This window comes from Papaver somniferum, chromosome 11, assembly GCF_003573695.1.
Source record: "Papaver somniferum cultivar HN1 chromosome 11, ASM357369v1, whole genome shotgun sequence".
NCBI classification, from domain to species: domain Eukaryota; kingdom Viridiplantae; phylum Streptophyta; class Magnoliopsida; order Ranunculales; family Papaveraceae; genus Papaver; species Papaver somniferum.
This window is the reverse complement of record NC_039368.1, coordinates 114,163,783-114,179,986: the sequence shown is the minus strand read 5'-3', so window position 1 is coordinate 114,179,986 and position 16,204 is coordinate 114,163,783. Positions and strand designations below refer to the sequence as shown.

Below are 16,204 nucleotides of genomic sequence, written 5' to 3'. Positions count from 1 at the left end.
CGAGATGGCATATATTTTTTCTTCTTCCTAAGACAAAATGACGTCAAGATTCCCTATTATTGGAAGACTCAACAGAACGGCTATGCTTTCCAAAGTAATGGTCATCTCACCCCATCTACATATAGTCGTGCGAGTTTCCGAATACCATCTGGAGATAAAATTAATCAAACCTGCAGCGTCTTTCCTGATCTGAAGTTTCGCAGATGCCGTGACAACATTCACGATTTACGCACCGGTCAAATTATCCCTTACATGGTCTTATCTTATCATGAATTTCATCCATTTATCATAAGAGCGCAATAGACTATGACAGATCTTGAAATCAATGGGAAAAGCCATATACTCTTCCTTCTGAAGGCAAAACCTCATTATGCGCCCTGGATATACTGACTGGACTTATCCTTCATTCTCTGAACAAGTCAGAAGGGTTTCCACGTATTTGGGATGGGTTCTCATAAACGTGGAAGATCTTGTAAAGAACTCATCATCCGTGTTTGGCTTGGAGTTGGTACCATTTCCTGACGCGGTGGCAGAACTGCTTTCAGGTGACATCTTAACAAAATTCCTTATGCTACTCCCACTTTCGAAGTAACTACAACGGAGCAAAACATTAAAAGTTACGACTTTGAAGAAAACCATGCATGAAGATTCTGTCAAAATTTGAGTACAATGATCTAGAGTCAACAACAAATTTTCTATGGGAAAGTTTTCTTTGGCCACATGTCGTGGCACTCACGGCCAAAAGGAATGGGGATAGATGCTCACTCAAACAAATACTTGGCGTGGGAAGTATGCTCTCATCCAAAACCCTGCCTTGCCGCGGGAAGTATGCTCTCAGCCAAAACCATGCCTTTCCGCGGGAAGTATGCTCTCAGCCAAAACCGCGTCTTGCAGCGGGAAATATGCCCTGGGCCGGAATTATTCCTTACCGCGGGAAATATGTTCTTGGCCAAAACCGTTTCTTTCCGCGGGAATGATGCTCACAGCCAAACAAAAAAAAACCCTAAAGCTAGGTCTTATGAAGAAAAGAGCCAGCGGTGGTCACCCACCCACCCATGCATGCTTGTTTTGCGTAATTGATTCCCTAAAGCTAGGTCTTATGAAAAAATGCTTGATGGCCGTGAAAGTAGATAAACAGCATGCATCAGTATTCCATGCCGTAAGTACAACTTACGGTAGGGAGAACCTTCCCGTAATCTAACCTCTATTTCTTTTCCTTTTTCTGTGATTATCAGAAATATATACAACTAGGATATCCTAACCGTAAACATATATTTACGACTGAAATTTTCTAGTTTCCCAATTGTATATACTTGCTTATGGCTAAGAATTTAACATTTTCCAACGGTAATGAGCCCGTACCCTATAAGGAAAAGAGCATATAGTAACTCATTTTGAAATTGAGTATATACTGATATTCATAAAATGGGTATAAACAACCTAAGAATTGGTATCAATTTATACTCGATCTTAAATTGAGTATGAACTTATATTCTTTATAAGATCGGGTATAATTCTAAAACCGAGTATAAATTGTTACTCATTTTAATTCCAGGTCATTCAGATATCAATTTTAGATGTTTTATGTCAACTTACTTTTAAGAATTCATCATTTCCCATTCGTGAGTAAAAAAATTAATTGACTTCCTACCTTAAATGAATTACTTATGAATAGGAAAAAATAAACTCCCAGACGTGAGTAGTTCTTAAAACTGAAATTGAATCATAATTTGATCATTCTAGTGTATTTGAGTAATCAAAAAATTATAAGGAGTTTGTCGATTCTTACCTAATACGGAATAAAAGTTATGGATGGAAGATTATCCGGTTATTTAGGCATTTCGATTTCCTGATTTATAATCTCGTCAATAAAAGAAGTTGAGTTCATCATCTTCATTATGATTGATGAGAGAAAAGAGAAGAATACAGATAACAGATTTATGATTCCCCCTTAACTGGATTAAATTTAATGGAAAAAAGATAATAAGGTAATAGCTTAATTTATTTAGTAATTTAATAGGGACAATTTTGAACTTTTATACCGATGAGTTCATGATTCGGGAATAATGAAATTTGGTCAAATTTGAACTTTTAATGATTTCATTTAATGGAAAATAAAATTTGGTCAAATTCGATCAACGGTTCATGATTCGGGAATAATTCGAAACAATATACGTACGTGTATAATTCGTTTTTAAGATACTATTGCGGCGTTTAAAATTCGACTATATTAAAATTGCTTTTGGTAAAATAATACGTAGAAAACATGATAAAAACGATATATATATATATATGATATTTTAAATAATAACACCAATTAAGTCGAAGCTCAATGGTCGGAGTGATCCTTCCTAAGGCATTAGGTGTTTGCATCTATTCCCTTTCTGTCTACATTTTTTATATAAAAAACGGAAATGAGCTATAGTGGGTCTTCAAAGTTGGATAGGCTTGTAAATGTGGGCTTAAGTATGAACGTGTAAAACAATTTGAACAGAATATCAGGCGAACCGAACTACCATAATATACGCGACTCCGTAAAGTTCGCGTATTATTCTCTGAAGCCATATTAACCGCGTATCCTATTCGAGATTAGAAAAATACGTGCGTTCTGTTCGGTCCCGATCGTTACGTAAAAAAACGTGAATAATTCGTGAATAGTACGGAGAATCCGGGCTTGGGTGCAGCCTAGGATTCTTTACAAACCCTCCAATCGTCAACTATCTATGTTTACTAGAAAAGACTGATTGGCACCGACAGCTGTACTCTTGGGTACCTGTTAGTCCACTTGTAGCTGATGTTGAGATGTTCTGCCCCTAATCACATGCCAAATAAGCAGATTTGCAAGCGCTCCCCTATAACATGCCAAATACGAAGAATCAAAGTGCACTGCCCCTCAACTGCACTCCTGACACCTCCAATACGTCCATTTTAGACATGCCAAATGGACCCTCACCGTCCGTCCCACTTAGAAGTGATATTATGCTGTATATACCTCGTACACCTAAACCCGTCTCCTCTCCCATCAATGGCTACAGATTCAGCGATTTAAACAATGATAACTTACCTACTCGCACAAAATTGTTCTCTGCGGAGGCAAACCCAAAAAATCAAAGAAATCATCTCTACTTCCTTCATTTTTGTTTTGTTTTGAAGCTAGGGTTTATTTCCGTCAACAATGGCTCCAAAAAAGGTTTGTGTCCTTTGATATCTGTTGGCAGTATAATTTGTTCCGTCAATCTTTGCTATACTGCCGTTCTTCACCTTAAGCGTTTGTTCATATGCCTCAATCAAACTACAGATGCATGTTACATGTATTGAGTAGTTACCATATACATACTTCTGCAACTTTTTTTATCAGTTGTTGCTATTGACACAAAAGGGGTTCTATTTGGCGACTCTTGTTGAACTCTTTTTGCCCAAAGTTTGATGGACGCAGACATGTAATTAGACAACAGTAATACTACTTCTATCGCATACTGGTAACTAGATAAGAATATGGCTTTCTAGAGTGGTCTTTAATAGGGTTTATTTATGAACTAGCTGGCTAAGAGAATCTGAGCCATTTTATTATCCCAATGGATTCTTGGGATGAAGACCTCTACCTAATCGTCTATCATAGATTACATAAGTAGACCTTCTTTGTATAATTTCACATGTTCCTTCTTAAAGTGTATTTATTACCTTGTAGCAATGCTGCCCAACCATGTCTGCATATGTTACCAATCAACCATTACCTTATCTTCTATTTTACAAGTTTCTATTCTGTTCTAGTGAATTCACTACATATGTGATGTGAACATCTCCAAAATTCTATGTTACGATGTGGTTATGATAATTTCCTTGTTATCTTATTATGAAATGTGAGTTTTATGTAGCAAATATAATTTCTTGTATTCGTGTTTGTTTGACTATTGGTAATAGATTACATGCCTCAGTGAAAATCAGAGACATAGAACATTCTCACTCTTGAGAATGTATCAAATATATCTTCAACCTTCAACTTTCTTCTTATCTATTGGGTTTGTTTTGATGCTAAAGGGTTCTACATGTGGAGTCTAGTTAAATCGTTTTTATTCAAACTAAGATAGGTGAGGTCATGTATCTGGATAAGAGTAATGCTTCTTACGGTGTTCTTCATATCTCGCCCGATCTTTAATCTTTCCGTAAGCTTTCTTTGAATATGTATAGGGGCGTGTGTGAACAAGCTATAACACCATTTGAGCATATTCAGTGTATTGTACATCGGATATGAAGAGTTTCTTTTGTATTAATTCACATGTTACTTCTTAGGATGACCTTTTTTCCGTCAAGTTGTCGGAAACATACGAATTATCCTCCACTTGGAAATAAGAGGTGTAAGATAGCTTGTTAAGTTCTAGAAATGCAGTCCTAGAAGGCTTGCTAATGTTTTCCATCATTCATTACTCTTTCTTTTATTATGCAATTTTATGTTTTCTCTTGTGATATTTTGCAGAAACTAACACGATATGATGCCGCTTATGATCATTTGGGAAGAGGAGGGTTAGGCTTTACCAAGAAGGTCATTAGGAAGAAGATTGATTCTCTTTTGAAGGTAAAACTCAATAGTTCCTCTCTTTTTATTTTCTGAAGTAAAGGAAAACCTTTGGGTTGCAATATTTTTATTTGCAGTAAATAGGAATTAGTTTGTTGGTTTATGTTGTAGGTTTATGGAGACGAAGGTTGGGTTTTCATCGAAGATGGTGCATATAAGTTATTGATTGACTGCCTCTTGGAAGAGCAAGAGAAATTACTTCTAAAAGGAAAAGAAGTAGAAGAAGAAGATCGGGAAATATTACTGCTAAAAGATAAAGAAGAAAAAGATCACCATGAATTATTTTCAAAGGAAAAGGACGACGAAGAAGAAGAAGAAGAAGATCAAGAGAGTGAGGAACAACCTCCGGTAAGGTTTATTTCGTTTGATTAACTTCTAGATAGGTTGTGTTATTTGTATTTGTTGAAACACTGTGGTGTTTCTTTTGTGCATGCCCTTATTTCTTTTTTGATATTTTGCCTTTCTGATTGTCTTGTGCAAGTGTAACTAGATTTTAACCTTAGTTTAAATTTCCTAGTTTTCGTGAATTTTTGGCAAATTTTATAAACTTGCTGAACTGCATGAGATTTCTGTTTGTTATAAGCTATAACAAGGTTAATGCAATCTTACGGTCGTGCATATGTATTTGTCTACTAATGGAAATAGGGAATATCAGATGTAACTCCAGGGAAGGGATCCCACTTGGCTTCAAATTCCCCTAGTCTTTTAGCACAGTGTGACTAAGTGACTTGTACTATTTGTTACAGGATCTGCAATGTGTTTTGTTCTGCATGTTCGATAATTATTTGCTATAAATCAACAACAGAAATAAGATTTTTCCTGTTTCTTTTGAGGTTCTTTTCTTCAGTGTTAATAGTCCCCAAAGCATTATTTTTTCTTCACAACAGTTTTGTTTAGCTGATGATCCTTCTATCCTTGTGTCTATAGCCGAAGATTTCAAGCCTAGCTGAAATTGATAAGAGACTCACAGAGAATGGCAGGTTATCCTCAATTGGAGAGGTGTGGAACGTCAAAAGTAGAATAGCAGAGAATGGCAGGTTCGCTTCAGTTGCAGAGGCGGCGTCCTATACAATGGAAATACCTGAATCCAGTGAAGTTGAGATTTCTGAACCCACTGGAACCGGGACACCTCAACGCCTTACCAGGAGGCCTTGCTTTGGTTTCTATGAAAGTGATGATCATGATGAAGATGACTGTGAAGAGAACTACGTGTTCTTTGAGACAAAGGCTTCACTTCGTGAACGGATAGCCGGAGAGAGGTCGGTAACTCCTCGAAAACAACGCAAGTCTCGGTGGGATGTGGTGGGTGTGTGAGTTTCTCTCTATGCCAACACAGTTTTTTGTAATTAAACATACTGTACAGCAAAAAATAAGATGAAAGATGGTGAAGTCTTGCAGCTTTTGCTATGTTGCCAGCCTACTGGGAATGTTGTTAGGCATGCAAATTTTTGTGCACTGTATTTCTTCAACTTCTAATCAATTCACTAATATTTAGTTTATATTATGATTCTACTATGAAAATCAAGCTACTAAAAATCTTAAATAAATTTATAATCTAAATATTTGTCATTTACGATTTTACCCTTCCGTTTGGCTAAATGGCTCTTATTTTGACACACTTTTCAAACGCTTCCAAATGGTCCACTAACCTAACCCTAAGTCCCACTTCTTCAGAGCGTCTCCGGTTGTAACGAAAAGGGACAAAGCTAACCGCTGCAGGGACGTTTCCCAATATTCTCTCGGCGCCCTTAGAAAAAGGTAAAAGTAAAAAAACAGAGGGATATTATTCGCTTCTTCATCTGCTGCGTTCCTCCTCCTCCAATTTTTCTTTAAACTACTAGGGTCTCGTTTGGAGCAATGGCGCCCAAAAAGGTATGCAAAAGTTCCAAATTTTCTTATGAAATAGCTTCCCCAATCTTACTGTGTCACAGTACATCTGTCCTGTTAGTGTTTGCTTCACTGAGTTTCAGAAATTGTTTTATTCTCCAAATTTTCTTACAATCTTCTTGGAGTTTTTTTGCAGAAACTAACTCGATATGATGCCGCTTATGATCATTTGGGGCCATTAAGTCTAGGGTTTCCAAAGAGAGTGATTCGGTCTAAAATTGATTCCCTTTTGAAGGTAAACACCCAAAAAGATTACTCACCCTTTTGTTATTTGAACTTAAAAGAGAAACCCCTTTTGTTGTTATATTCATTTACAGTGGATGAGTGTTTGTAGGTTTATGGTAAAGATGAAGGTTGGATCTTCATTGAGGAATGTTCATACAAGTTACTGATTGAGTGTCTCTTGGAAGATCAAGAGATGTTACTCTTAAAAGGACCAGAAGATGAAGAAGACCTAGGGAACCTACTTCTGAAGGAGAAAGAGGAAGAAGATGAAGACCAGCAACTTCTGGTTAGTTCTTTTGTAACTTACTAAATCGTTTTGTGTCATTAGTGTTTACTGAACGATTGTGAATTTGCAACGGATTCATACATGCCCTTATTCGTTTTAGTTTATCTATCACACGATTTTAAGTGAAGTAGTAATTTGGTGGAAGAGTCTAATCTTACCTCCCTTACATTCAAGCAATTGTAAAAGAAACATTGCGATTACACCCGACTGGTCCGATCATTCTTAGATAATCTCTGAAGACTGTAAAGTGTTAGGTTACGACATACCTGCAGGAACCCGACTTTTCATTAATGTGTAGGCAATCGGCAGAGGCCCTAAGAATTGGGAAAACCCACTCAAATTCCAACCAGAAAGATTCATGCATGAAGAAGGTAGCGGACGAAGTTCATTAGATGTTATAGGACAGCATTTTCATTTGTTACCATTTGGAAGCGGGAGGAGAGGATGCCCAGGAACTTCATTGGCATTGCAATTATTACAGACAACCTTAGCTGGAATTATACAGTATTTTGAATGAAAAATTAAAATGGAGAGAGTTTACCTGTTAACATGACTGAAGGAAAGGGTTTAACTCTTCCTAGGGCTCATCCTTTGGTGTGTATACCAGTTGCAAGAACAAACCAAATGCCAGCAATTTAACTTCGAATTGTTGAAGATCTTGTGCTGCAACTTCAATTCGAGTTTCTCACTTTCTTTGTCATAGTGTTTTAATTCTGTTTACTTAGGAAGTAGAACCAACACTTGGTATGACATTGTTATTGTGGAAATGTTACAAGGATGAGTGTACTTAGTTTTCTCTGCAAAACCAACACTTAGTATGCTGCTAAACCGATCATATTCTTGCCATTCATTTTCTGTGCAATACTGCTCAGTGTACTTAGTTTAGCTTTTGCAGTTTTGCTTAGTTTTATTTGAGGCGACTTTTTACAAACTTATTTAACCCCATGAAATATTTATTCGCAGTTCAATTTTGCTTATACTGTACTAGATCGTCATGCCTTTGTATAATGCTTTAATGTTCATATGATTTGCCTAAATGCTACACAGCATATTTAGTGTATTTGCTAAACGTGCTGAAATCTTAGGTTCGTTGCCTATTTATTTACCTACTCATGGACAATTGGATATGGGTGGGGAAAAGAGAACTCTTCGGATTCACTTAACATCAAATATCCATGATCATATGGCACAACGTAGTTGGGGAATTTGTTACAGGATCATAGAAATGAGTTATTTATTAATTGGCTGGGAGTGCATAACTTGGTAATCAAATCATTAGAGGCAGTCATAAGTCGTCATAGTGTGTTCTGGACTTTATATTGTGGATTCTGCATGTCAAGTCCTTATCTCTCATAATTGGACACCTGCAGATTAGTTGTATAATTCTTCCTAGTTGATCTTTAAGGTTTCTCCCTCCATGTTTCGTATGTTAAGCATTATTTTTCTTCCGGAGTAGCTAAGTTCAGCTGATATTCCTTCTATCCCTGTGTCTAGGAAAACAATTCAAGCATTGTTGAAAAGAGAATTACAAGGTCATGTTCAGCTGCAAGGACATCAAAAGCAATCACTGTATTTGAACACATTGGCTATGAGTCTAGGACTGAGGAGGCGAAGAAGATAATAGAAGACAACAAGTATCTTTTGCCAGCTGCACAAAAAGAGAGGTCGCTAAGAGAACTTACTGCTCTTGTAGTCTTTGGAAATGATGATGACAAGTTGGTCTCTGCACAAGAGAAGTCGCAAGAAAGACTTACTGGGCCTGTGCAAGGTTCTCCCCAGTATCTTTTGCCAGCTGCAGAAAAAGAGAGGTCACAAAGAAAACCTGCTGGTCTTCTAACCTATGGAAATGATGATGGCAAGTTGGTCTCTGCACAAGAGAAGTCGCAAGAAAGACTTACTGGGCCTCTGCAAGGTTCTCCCCAGTACTGTATGAGGAGGCCCTGTTTTGGTTTGCTTGATAATGAGGATGATGGTGAAGACGACTATGTGTTCTCTGAGACAAAGGCTTCAGTTCGTGAAAGAATGGTCAGGGAGGGGTCAGTAATTCCCAGGGAAGTACAGAAGTCTTGGTGGGATGCCGTGGGTGCAACATAGCAGGAACTAGCATGCTGTTAGATAGAATGAACGACCAGGAATGTTTGATAATTGATAGGACTGGGACTGACCATATGAACACACAACAGAAACCAACCTGACACCAACCAACTCTTGACATTGAAGTTCCTCTTGCTGTTCAGAAGGATGTTGTGTACTTTAGGACGTTGTGTACTTTAGGTATGTTCTTCTTTGTGAATCCTTATATTAGTTCGATAAAATATATATGTACATAAATAGACAGACCAGGAATGTTTGGAATTGGATCATAATTGCACCAAGCTTTCAGTTGGGAGTTTGGATGGGGTACAATCTTCTTCTCTTTTTTTGTCCCTTTCCTTCCTTTAAAATTCATCCTGCGTGTACTCAAAAGCTAGACCTCTACAGGCCCTGTGACCTCGCATTACAGATTAAATTATTAGGCCTGATGATTGCTCTTAGACAGTTTTTCGCCTTTTCTGTTTCTTAGTAGTTGTTATTCGGTGTGTAGTAGTATTAAAGACTCCGGCCTGGACTAAGCGGTCATAAAGCGATATTAAAATAGGTGATGAAAAAAGAAAGAACAGCTATTTTACAAATCAGCGAATCACCCACCAGCTAGTGAGAGGCCAGAAATGCTCTTTATTAGTATATTTTCTTGTCACTATTTTAAGGTGCACAAAGATGATGCCAATGAAATGGATTGCATCATTGGTTGGATAAGCTCTATGTTGATTGGAAAAGGAGAATAAAATAAGACTTCGAAAACTTGGAAGTTATTATATGTATTAAAGCAAACAGTTGAATAACTATGCAACTAGAAACAGAGCCAATAATGTATGAGGGTATGTGGCTGGAATCACCGGATACCTTAGACCAGAAGTTAGTTCTGGAACATAGTTTTGTAATTACTCTTAGGAAACAATAGTTTTTGTGAAGACTTCTGATAGTATTAGAATTGACTTCTGCCTTGGGAAAAACATTTTACTCCAAGCGTTTTAAGTATTCAAACATCCCATGCACCTCGATACTCTCCGTGTAGTTAAGCATTAAGTACAAGATATGGCATTATTTCTAGGACCTAAATAAAAGTAGGCATTCCAGATTAATCCGGCATACATCCGAGAAAGAAAGGTATTTTCTTAATTTTAATAACAAGGTGGATCAGCGCTCAGTTAAGATTCCATTGATTACTGGTCGAGCCGCTGGAATGGAATGAGATAAGAATTTCTGGAGATCTTTCCTCTCCACTAACTTTCACTTTCATTCGTAAGAAGCTTTCCCTCTGTAGAAGACTTCTTCGGAATGACATAATTTCTTTTTTTCCTATGATTCCCCCTACATCTGTAGGTGTTTCGAAGAAGAAAACTCTTTTTTTTTGTTGGTTGTTGACCAACGAAAGCGAAAAGACCCATAAAATTTTATATGAATTCTCCTATATTAAACTATTACAGTACTATCATGTAATTCTATATATTACTCTTGTTTTTGTCTTCGTTAGTTAGATTTATCTGTACTTCAACTGAATCTAAAGCTCCAGAGTCTATCTTTTTATAGGTCGAACCAAAAAAGAAAAAGACATTGCCTTTTTTTCCCTTTATCTGCCCGAAAAAAGGGAAAATCCCCCTTTTTTTTGTCCCTGTCCCTAAATGTAAATTATACTCTCTCCGTTTCTGGAAAAAAGAGATATTTTCACTTTTTTAATTTGGTTTATTTCTAGGCTAAAATGAAAAAACAAATGAAACTATCTCTTTTTCAAAAATAAAAGGAGTATAAGTTCATTGAGATGCTATTAAATAATTTTGCATTCAATTTTAGAATCTCCAACGCTATCAATATCCTGGTTTAACACTCTTATATTAACAAAAACGACAAGTTTAACAATAAGTATTAAAAAAAAATGGAATTATGAGTGACTTGAACATAAACCGCAGAACAATTACTCCTATTATGCCACCTGCAAAAATTGTCATATACCGGATAAACACCGTAATCAATCCCTAGTGACTTTGCGTAGCAGGTTAGTCTGCATTTAAGGCCATAATCCGGATATGTTTGTTGAGATGTTGCAACATACGTTGAATTGGATATAGCATTTCCAATGTGTAATTTCGACTCAGTTGCATTTTGCTTAATTACATTAACAAAATGAGACCCGATTGCCTGCATGCAAATAATCACTGCTAAACAGAATCTTTCATTGTAAACAACAGAAGGCAACTTCTTCAGTTCAATTTTCCATCCCCATTTCGGGGAGGGTATCTTCGGTATTTACAACAAATTTATTGTTTGTGGGCCCCACCTTGCATCTTAGATACACTTCCCATTATAAAAAACCAAAACGAAAAAAATCATCCGTTAGCTCCTCCTGGGAAAATACAAAATTAAAACAAATTCGCTGCGTTTATTCTTCTTCCTCTAAAAACCTAATGGAGAAATTAGCAGTTTCTCGAAGTATATCTCCTTCGTTTATTCGATTCCATCCTCAGACATTCTGTAATGGGAGAAGACGAAATCTATCACCGAATTCGCTGAGTTTCTTGAATTCTCCCGCTTGTTTTCAATCTTTGAAATGTTGCGCTACTGCTCCTCCTCCGCCTCCTCCTCCATCTTTAGGTAATTGATTCCTCCCCTTTTTCTGTGTTTCTGATTCTAATGTGGTGATGTAAACGAGGTGTAGTAATAATATCTGTTGATTTTTTATTTTTTATGTCTTGATTTTTTTTTTTCTGTTTTTGTGCAGTGAATGATGAGGTGAAGTTCAAAGAAGCATCTAAGAATGGGAATTTGATTCCATTATTCAAATGCATATTCTCCGATCATTTAACGCCGGTTCTTGCGTATCGGTGTTTGGTTAAAGAAGACGATAGAGACGCCCCGAGTTTTCTGTTTGAATCAGTTGAACAAGGTGCCCGAGCTTCTAATGTTGTAAGTTGTTTTTTTTTTGTTTACATTTGAGCTTATGGATTATTTTTTTTGGTGATAATTGTATTTTGTGATTGTTGAAGGTTTTTGGCTTGGTTAATTTGTGTTATTATAGGGTAGGTATAGCGTGGTTGGTGCACAACCAAGTATGGAAGTTATAGCTAAAGAAAATGTAGTGACAATATTGGATCATGAAAAGGGACATAGGACTGAAGAAGTTGTTGAAGATCCTATGGTGATACCTAGAAGATTAATGGAGGGATTAACTCCACAGCTTATTAATGAGTTGCCCGATGCCTTTTGTGGTAATTCTCTACTACTTGATTTGATATGACTTTCTTAAATTGTGGATATTCTTTGATTGGTACTTGGGTTGCTTAGGAAATGTTTTTTATTGTAGTGGATAAACACAAGTTGGTTTGTTTTAATTTGAAGCAGCATGGTGATACACAGTTGTCGGGTCTATTCAGTTGCTTGTCGATTTTCCTAATCTGCATTATCTACACGTGCATTTATCCTGAATGGGTTGGAAAATAAATGCCGGTGGAGATAATGCGGCAACAACTTAAGCACGCAATAACGTTGTCATCACAGGTCTTTGATATGCATTTAAAATTATCTCAAGTGACTTTGCTTCGTTTATCAATCTTTTTCGCTATCTCTACTTTCTGTTGAGTAATCATATTTCTTACTTTGTATACCGGAGTTTTAAAACTTATCCATATCAGTATTTCCTTAAATGTACTAAACATCTTCATTAATTTTCCCAGAACAAACTCACTTGGAGACGTAGTGTAAAATTGTTGATAATGACAATTTCTATGTAAGACCGCATGCAACTGTTTCTTGCTATTTGAGATTCCTTGAAATACTTATGGCCTTTCTGTTCTTTAACGCGGACAACAGCATCATATCCTATTGATACTTGCCAGTATATGTCTGTAGCACATTCCATCATTAACAACTACTTACTCGTGTAGCTCAACTTCAGTCTTCGAATTGTTAACTTTTTAAAATTCGTTGTCTCCTGTATGCATTAAAAAAAGGTAAACGTTGTCATGACCAGGTGGATGGGTAGGTTATTTCTCTTATGATACAGTGCGGTATGCAGAAAGCAAAAAGCTTCCATTCTCAGCTGCACCAAAAGATGATAGGAACCTTGCGGATCTTCATTTAGGTTTCTACGATGACGTGATTGTGTTTGATCATGTAGAAAAGGTACTATAATGTGCTCATTTTGGGATCTTAAGAGAAGAATATGATTGAGTTTCAACATGTTTACCTGTTTAATTCTCACCTAAGCTATTGAAGATGACGTGCACAGGTTGACGCTTGTAAAACTGAGTAGTTTATGGCTCTGCTTATTGCTTGGTTTGAATACATGCACATGCTTCTTAAATTCATTCTCGTAAGTGGTTTCATTTTCCTTCTCATACAGAGAGTATACGTGATTCACTGGGTGCGGCTAGATCGATATTCTTCAGTTCAAGAGGCTTATGAAGATGGGATGAGCAAACTTGAAGTTTTAACATCTACAGTACATGATATTGACACGTGAGTTGGTCATCTCCTACCACTTGTATTTTTTTTATATACCTGTCTTCACAGCTGCTATCTTTGAATATTCTCCTTCTATAAATTATTTGATTTTTTATTAGACCGAAGTTAGCTGCGGGGTCTGTGAACATACAAACTCCCCTTTTTGGTTCTCCATTAAAGACATCGACCATGTCAAGTGAAACATATAAGAAAGCTGTGCTTGAAGCGAAGGAACATATCTTGGCTGGTGATATTTTCCAGATTGTGCTAAGCCAACGTTTTGAACGCCGTACTTTTGCTGATCCATTTGAAGTATATAGAGCACTGAGGGTTGTGAACCCAAGTCCTTACATGACTTATTTACAGGTATTTATCTTATCGTCAGTTTTCCATACTTCCAGTAGATCTTCCTTTCTCGAATAGTTAAAATTGACAGAGCTCCATGTTTCCATCTTCATCAGGCTAGAGGATGCATCCTTGTTGCGTCAAGCCCAGAGATTCTTACCCGAGTGAAGAAGGTAAGCTGAAATTGTTATTTCTGGCACAGTTGGTGCTTTGATATTGTTAGCAACTCTAAATACACCACTTTACTAGTAATAACAGTTTTATTATCCAAGTTCTAGGATCAGCATTGAATGTTAAATTCTATATAATAAAGTTAGTGATTAAACATTGATATTATATTACACAGATACTGTTGCGTTCATGGCCATCGTTTGGTAACAATAAAGTTATTTTCTGTTGACAGGGGAAGATAGTTAATCGACCACTTGCTGGAACAATTAGAAGAGGAAAGACGGAGGAAGAAGATAAGATGGCGGAGAAGCAGCTGTTGGCTGATGAAAAGCAATGTGCTGAGCACATTATGCTTGTTGATTTGGGAAGGAATGATGTCGGAAAGGTGACATTTCTGATTCCCTGGTTTTACGTCAATCACCATATCTGTCAACACTTTATATATCCATAGCATTGGTGTGCAATTTATTTTCAGACAATTTAAAGGCTTATTTCTCCTGCAGGTTTCTAAACCCGGTTCTGTGAAGGTGGAAAAATTAATGAATATCGAAAGATATTCCCATGTCATGCACATTAGCTCCACTGTGAGAATCTCTCCACCCACTATAAAAATGTTCATTCAATTTGTTACAACCGGCTCAACTATGGACTTACTCTTTGCGCTTTAATCTGAATTCTGCATCAATAAATGAATATGTGAAAGAAATTTGTTCCCTTTTATTTTGTTTTTTAGTCTCCAGTATTTGTTGAGCTAGTGAAATTAATCTGTGCCAAACTCCTTACATATAACTGCTATTGATTATCCATGCAGGTTACTGGAGAATTACTTGATGATCTTACTTGTTGGGATGCTTTACGTGCTGCATTGCCAGTTGGAACAGTTAGTGGGGCACCTAAGGTTTTATCACTTCTCTGATCATTTTTCTTATATCAATAGTTGACTTAGGTATTTTTCATTTTACATATAAAGAAAACTTCTTTTCAAAGATTAAACTTATGGCCATGAAACAAAAATAGGAAAGCGAACTAGAGGTTATTATTTAATATTTTGTGCTTCTTACCAATCATCAACAGTTGACAATTAGATCTTTCATCATAATTTTCTTCTTGGTCTCCACTAAGTTGTTAACCTATCATATAAAACAGGTGAAAGCCATGGAGTTGATTGACGAATTAGAGGTTACAAGGCGAGGACCATACAGCGGTGGATTTGGGAGTGTGTCTTTGTCGGGCGACATGGACATTGCACTTGCTTTGCGCACCATTGTATTCCCAACAGGAAATCATTATGACACTATGTACTCATACAAGAATGTGAACAGGCGACGGGAATGGGTTGCTCATCTGCAGGCCGGTGCTGGTATCGTTGCTGATAGTAATCCTGATGATGAACAACGCGAATGTGAAAACAAAGCCGCTGGTCTAGTACGAGCCATTGAGCTCGCAGAGTCGGCTTTTGTTGACAAATCTTGATGCAGTTTCTAAATTGAGTTGCTAATAACAGTTTTCATAGAAATCAAAACAACTCTTTTTTACCCCTTCAATTCAATATAATTTCTTTCATTTAGCATGGTTCTTCCGTGTGTCTCGATTAGTGTTGGTTACTCCGAAAAATATTATACTCTGACAGGGAGAAGCTCAGGAGAACAATCTGGCTAGTTTAAAATGTTGGGCTGATCTATTAAAAATAATTTAAAATGTTGGACTGAAGTATCACGGCCCAAACTGAAAGTAGACGATGTCACAGCACACATTGCTCTCGGTGTATGGCGCAACTGTCGTAAACTGTGTAGCTCGGACCCTTTTATTCAGGGCACTTCTGGGTGGACCAAAAAGAACACTCTAGATGCAAGTCATGACACGGCACCTGTTTAAAGTCTAGACTTAGAAAGGATGAACTTTTTTGGGATGTGTGCCGACAAAACAATCGTGAACCACCGATACAGCCTTGTACAGTATTTATTTTGGATTGTCATTTTTGGTCCGTGTACAGTATTTATTTTGTATTGTTATTTTTGGTCCGTGTTTAGAGCTTCTTCTTCGATGGTGGTAATGTGACTCCTGCGTGGTAACGTAATAAGATATTCTCATTCCAATTTTTCCTTAGATTTAGGGTAATTTATCTCCAATGATGTTGTTTATGATTTTTCATGGATTAAATATAAATTTTATTTTTAGTA

General features: G+C 36.9%; 3 protein-coding genes across 3 annotated transcripts; all 3 read left to right on the top strand.

Annotated features, from left to right (window-relative positions):
• Positions 1-3,012: 3,012 nt before the first annotated feature.
• LOC113323487 lies at positions 3,013-6,077 on the top strand. Its single transcript, XM_026571806.1, has 4 exons — positions 3,013-3,190; positions 4,475-4,573; positions 4,685-4,921; positions 5,501-6,077. Exons 1-4 carry the CDS (start codon positions 3,176-3,178, stop codon positions 5,885-5,887), a joined length of 738 nt encoding a protein of 245 aa, XP_026427591.1. The 5' UTR covers positions 3,013-3,175; the 3' UTR covers positions 5,888-6,077.
• Positions 6,078-6,291: 214 nt separating this feature from the next.
• Positions 6,292-9,398, top strand: LOC113321424. The gene is made up of 4 exons (XM_026569327.1): positions 6,292-6,445; positions 6,597-6,695; positions 6,795-6,971; positions 8,466-9,398. The coding sequence occupies exons 1-4, from the start codon at positions 6,431-6,433 to the stop codon at positions 9,063-9,065; spliced, it is 891 nt and encodes a 296-aa protein (XP_026425112.1). The 5' UTR covers positions 6,292-6,430; the 3' UTR covers positions 9,066-9,398.
• Positions 9,399-11,400: 2,002 nt separating this feature from the next.
• LOC113320991 (anthranilate synthase alpha subunit 1, chloroplastic-like) lies at positions 11,401-15,591 on the top strand. Its single transcript, XM_026568877.1, has 11 exons — positions 11,401-11,660; positions 11,788-11,972; positions 12,085-12,274; positions 13,036-13,187; positions 13,408-13,523; positions 13,628-13,874; positions 13,970-14,026; positions 14,257-14,409; positions 14,528-14,608; positions 14,836-14,922; positions 15,171-15,591. Exons 1-11 carry the CDS (start codon positions 11,474-11,476, stop codon positions 15,495-15,497), a joined length of 1,782 nt encoding a protein of 593 aa, XP_026424662.1. The 5' UTR covers positions 11,401-11,473; the 3' UTR covers positions 15,498-15,591.
• The last annotated feature ends 613 nt before the right edge of the window (positions 15,592-16,204 follow it).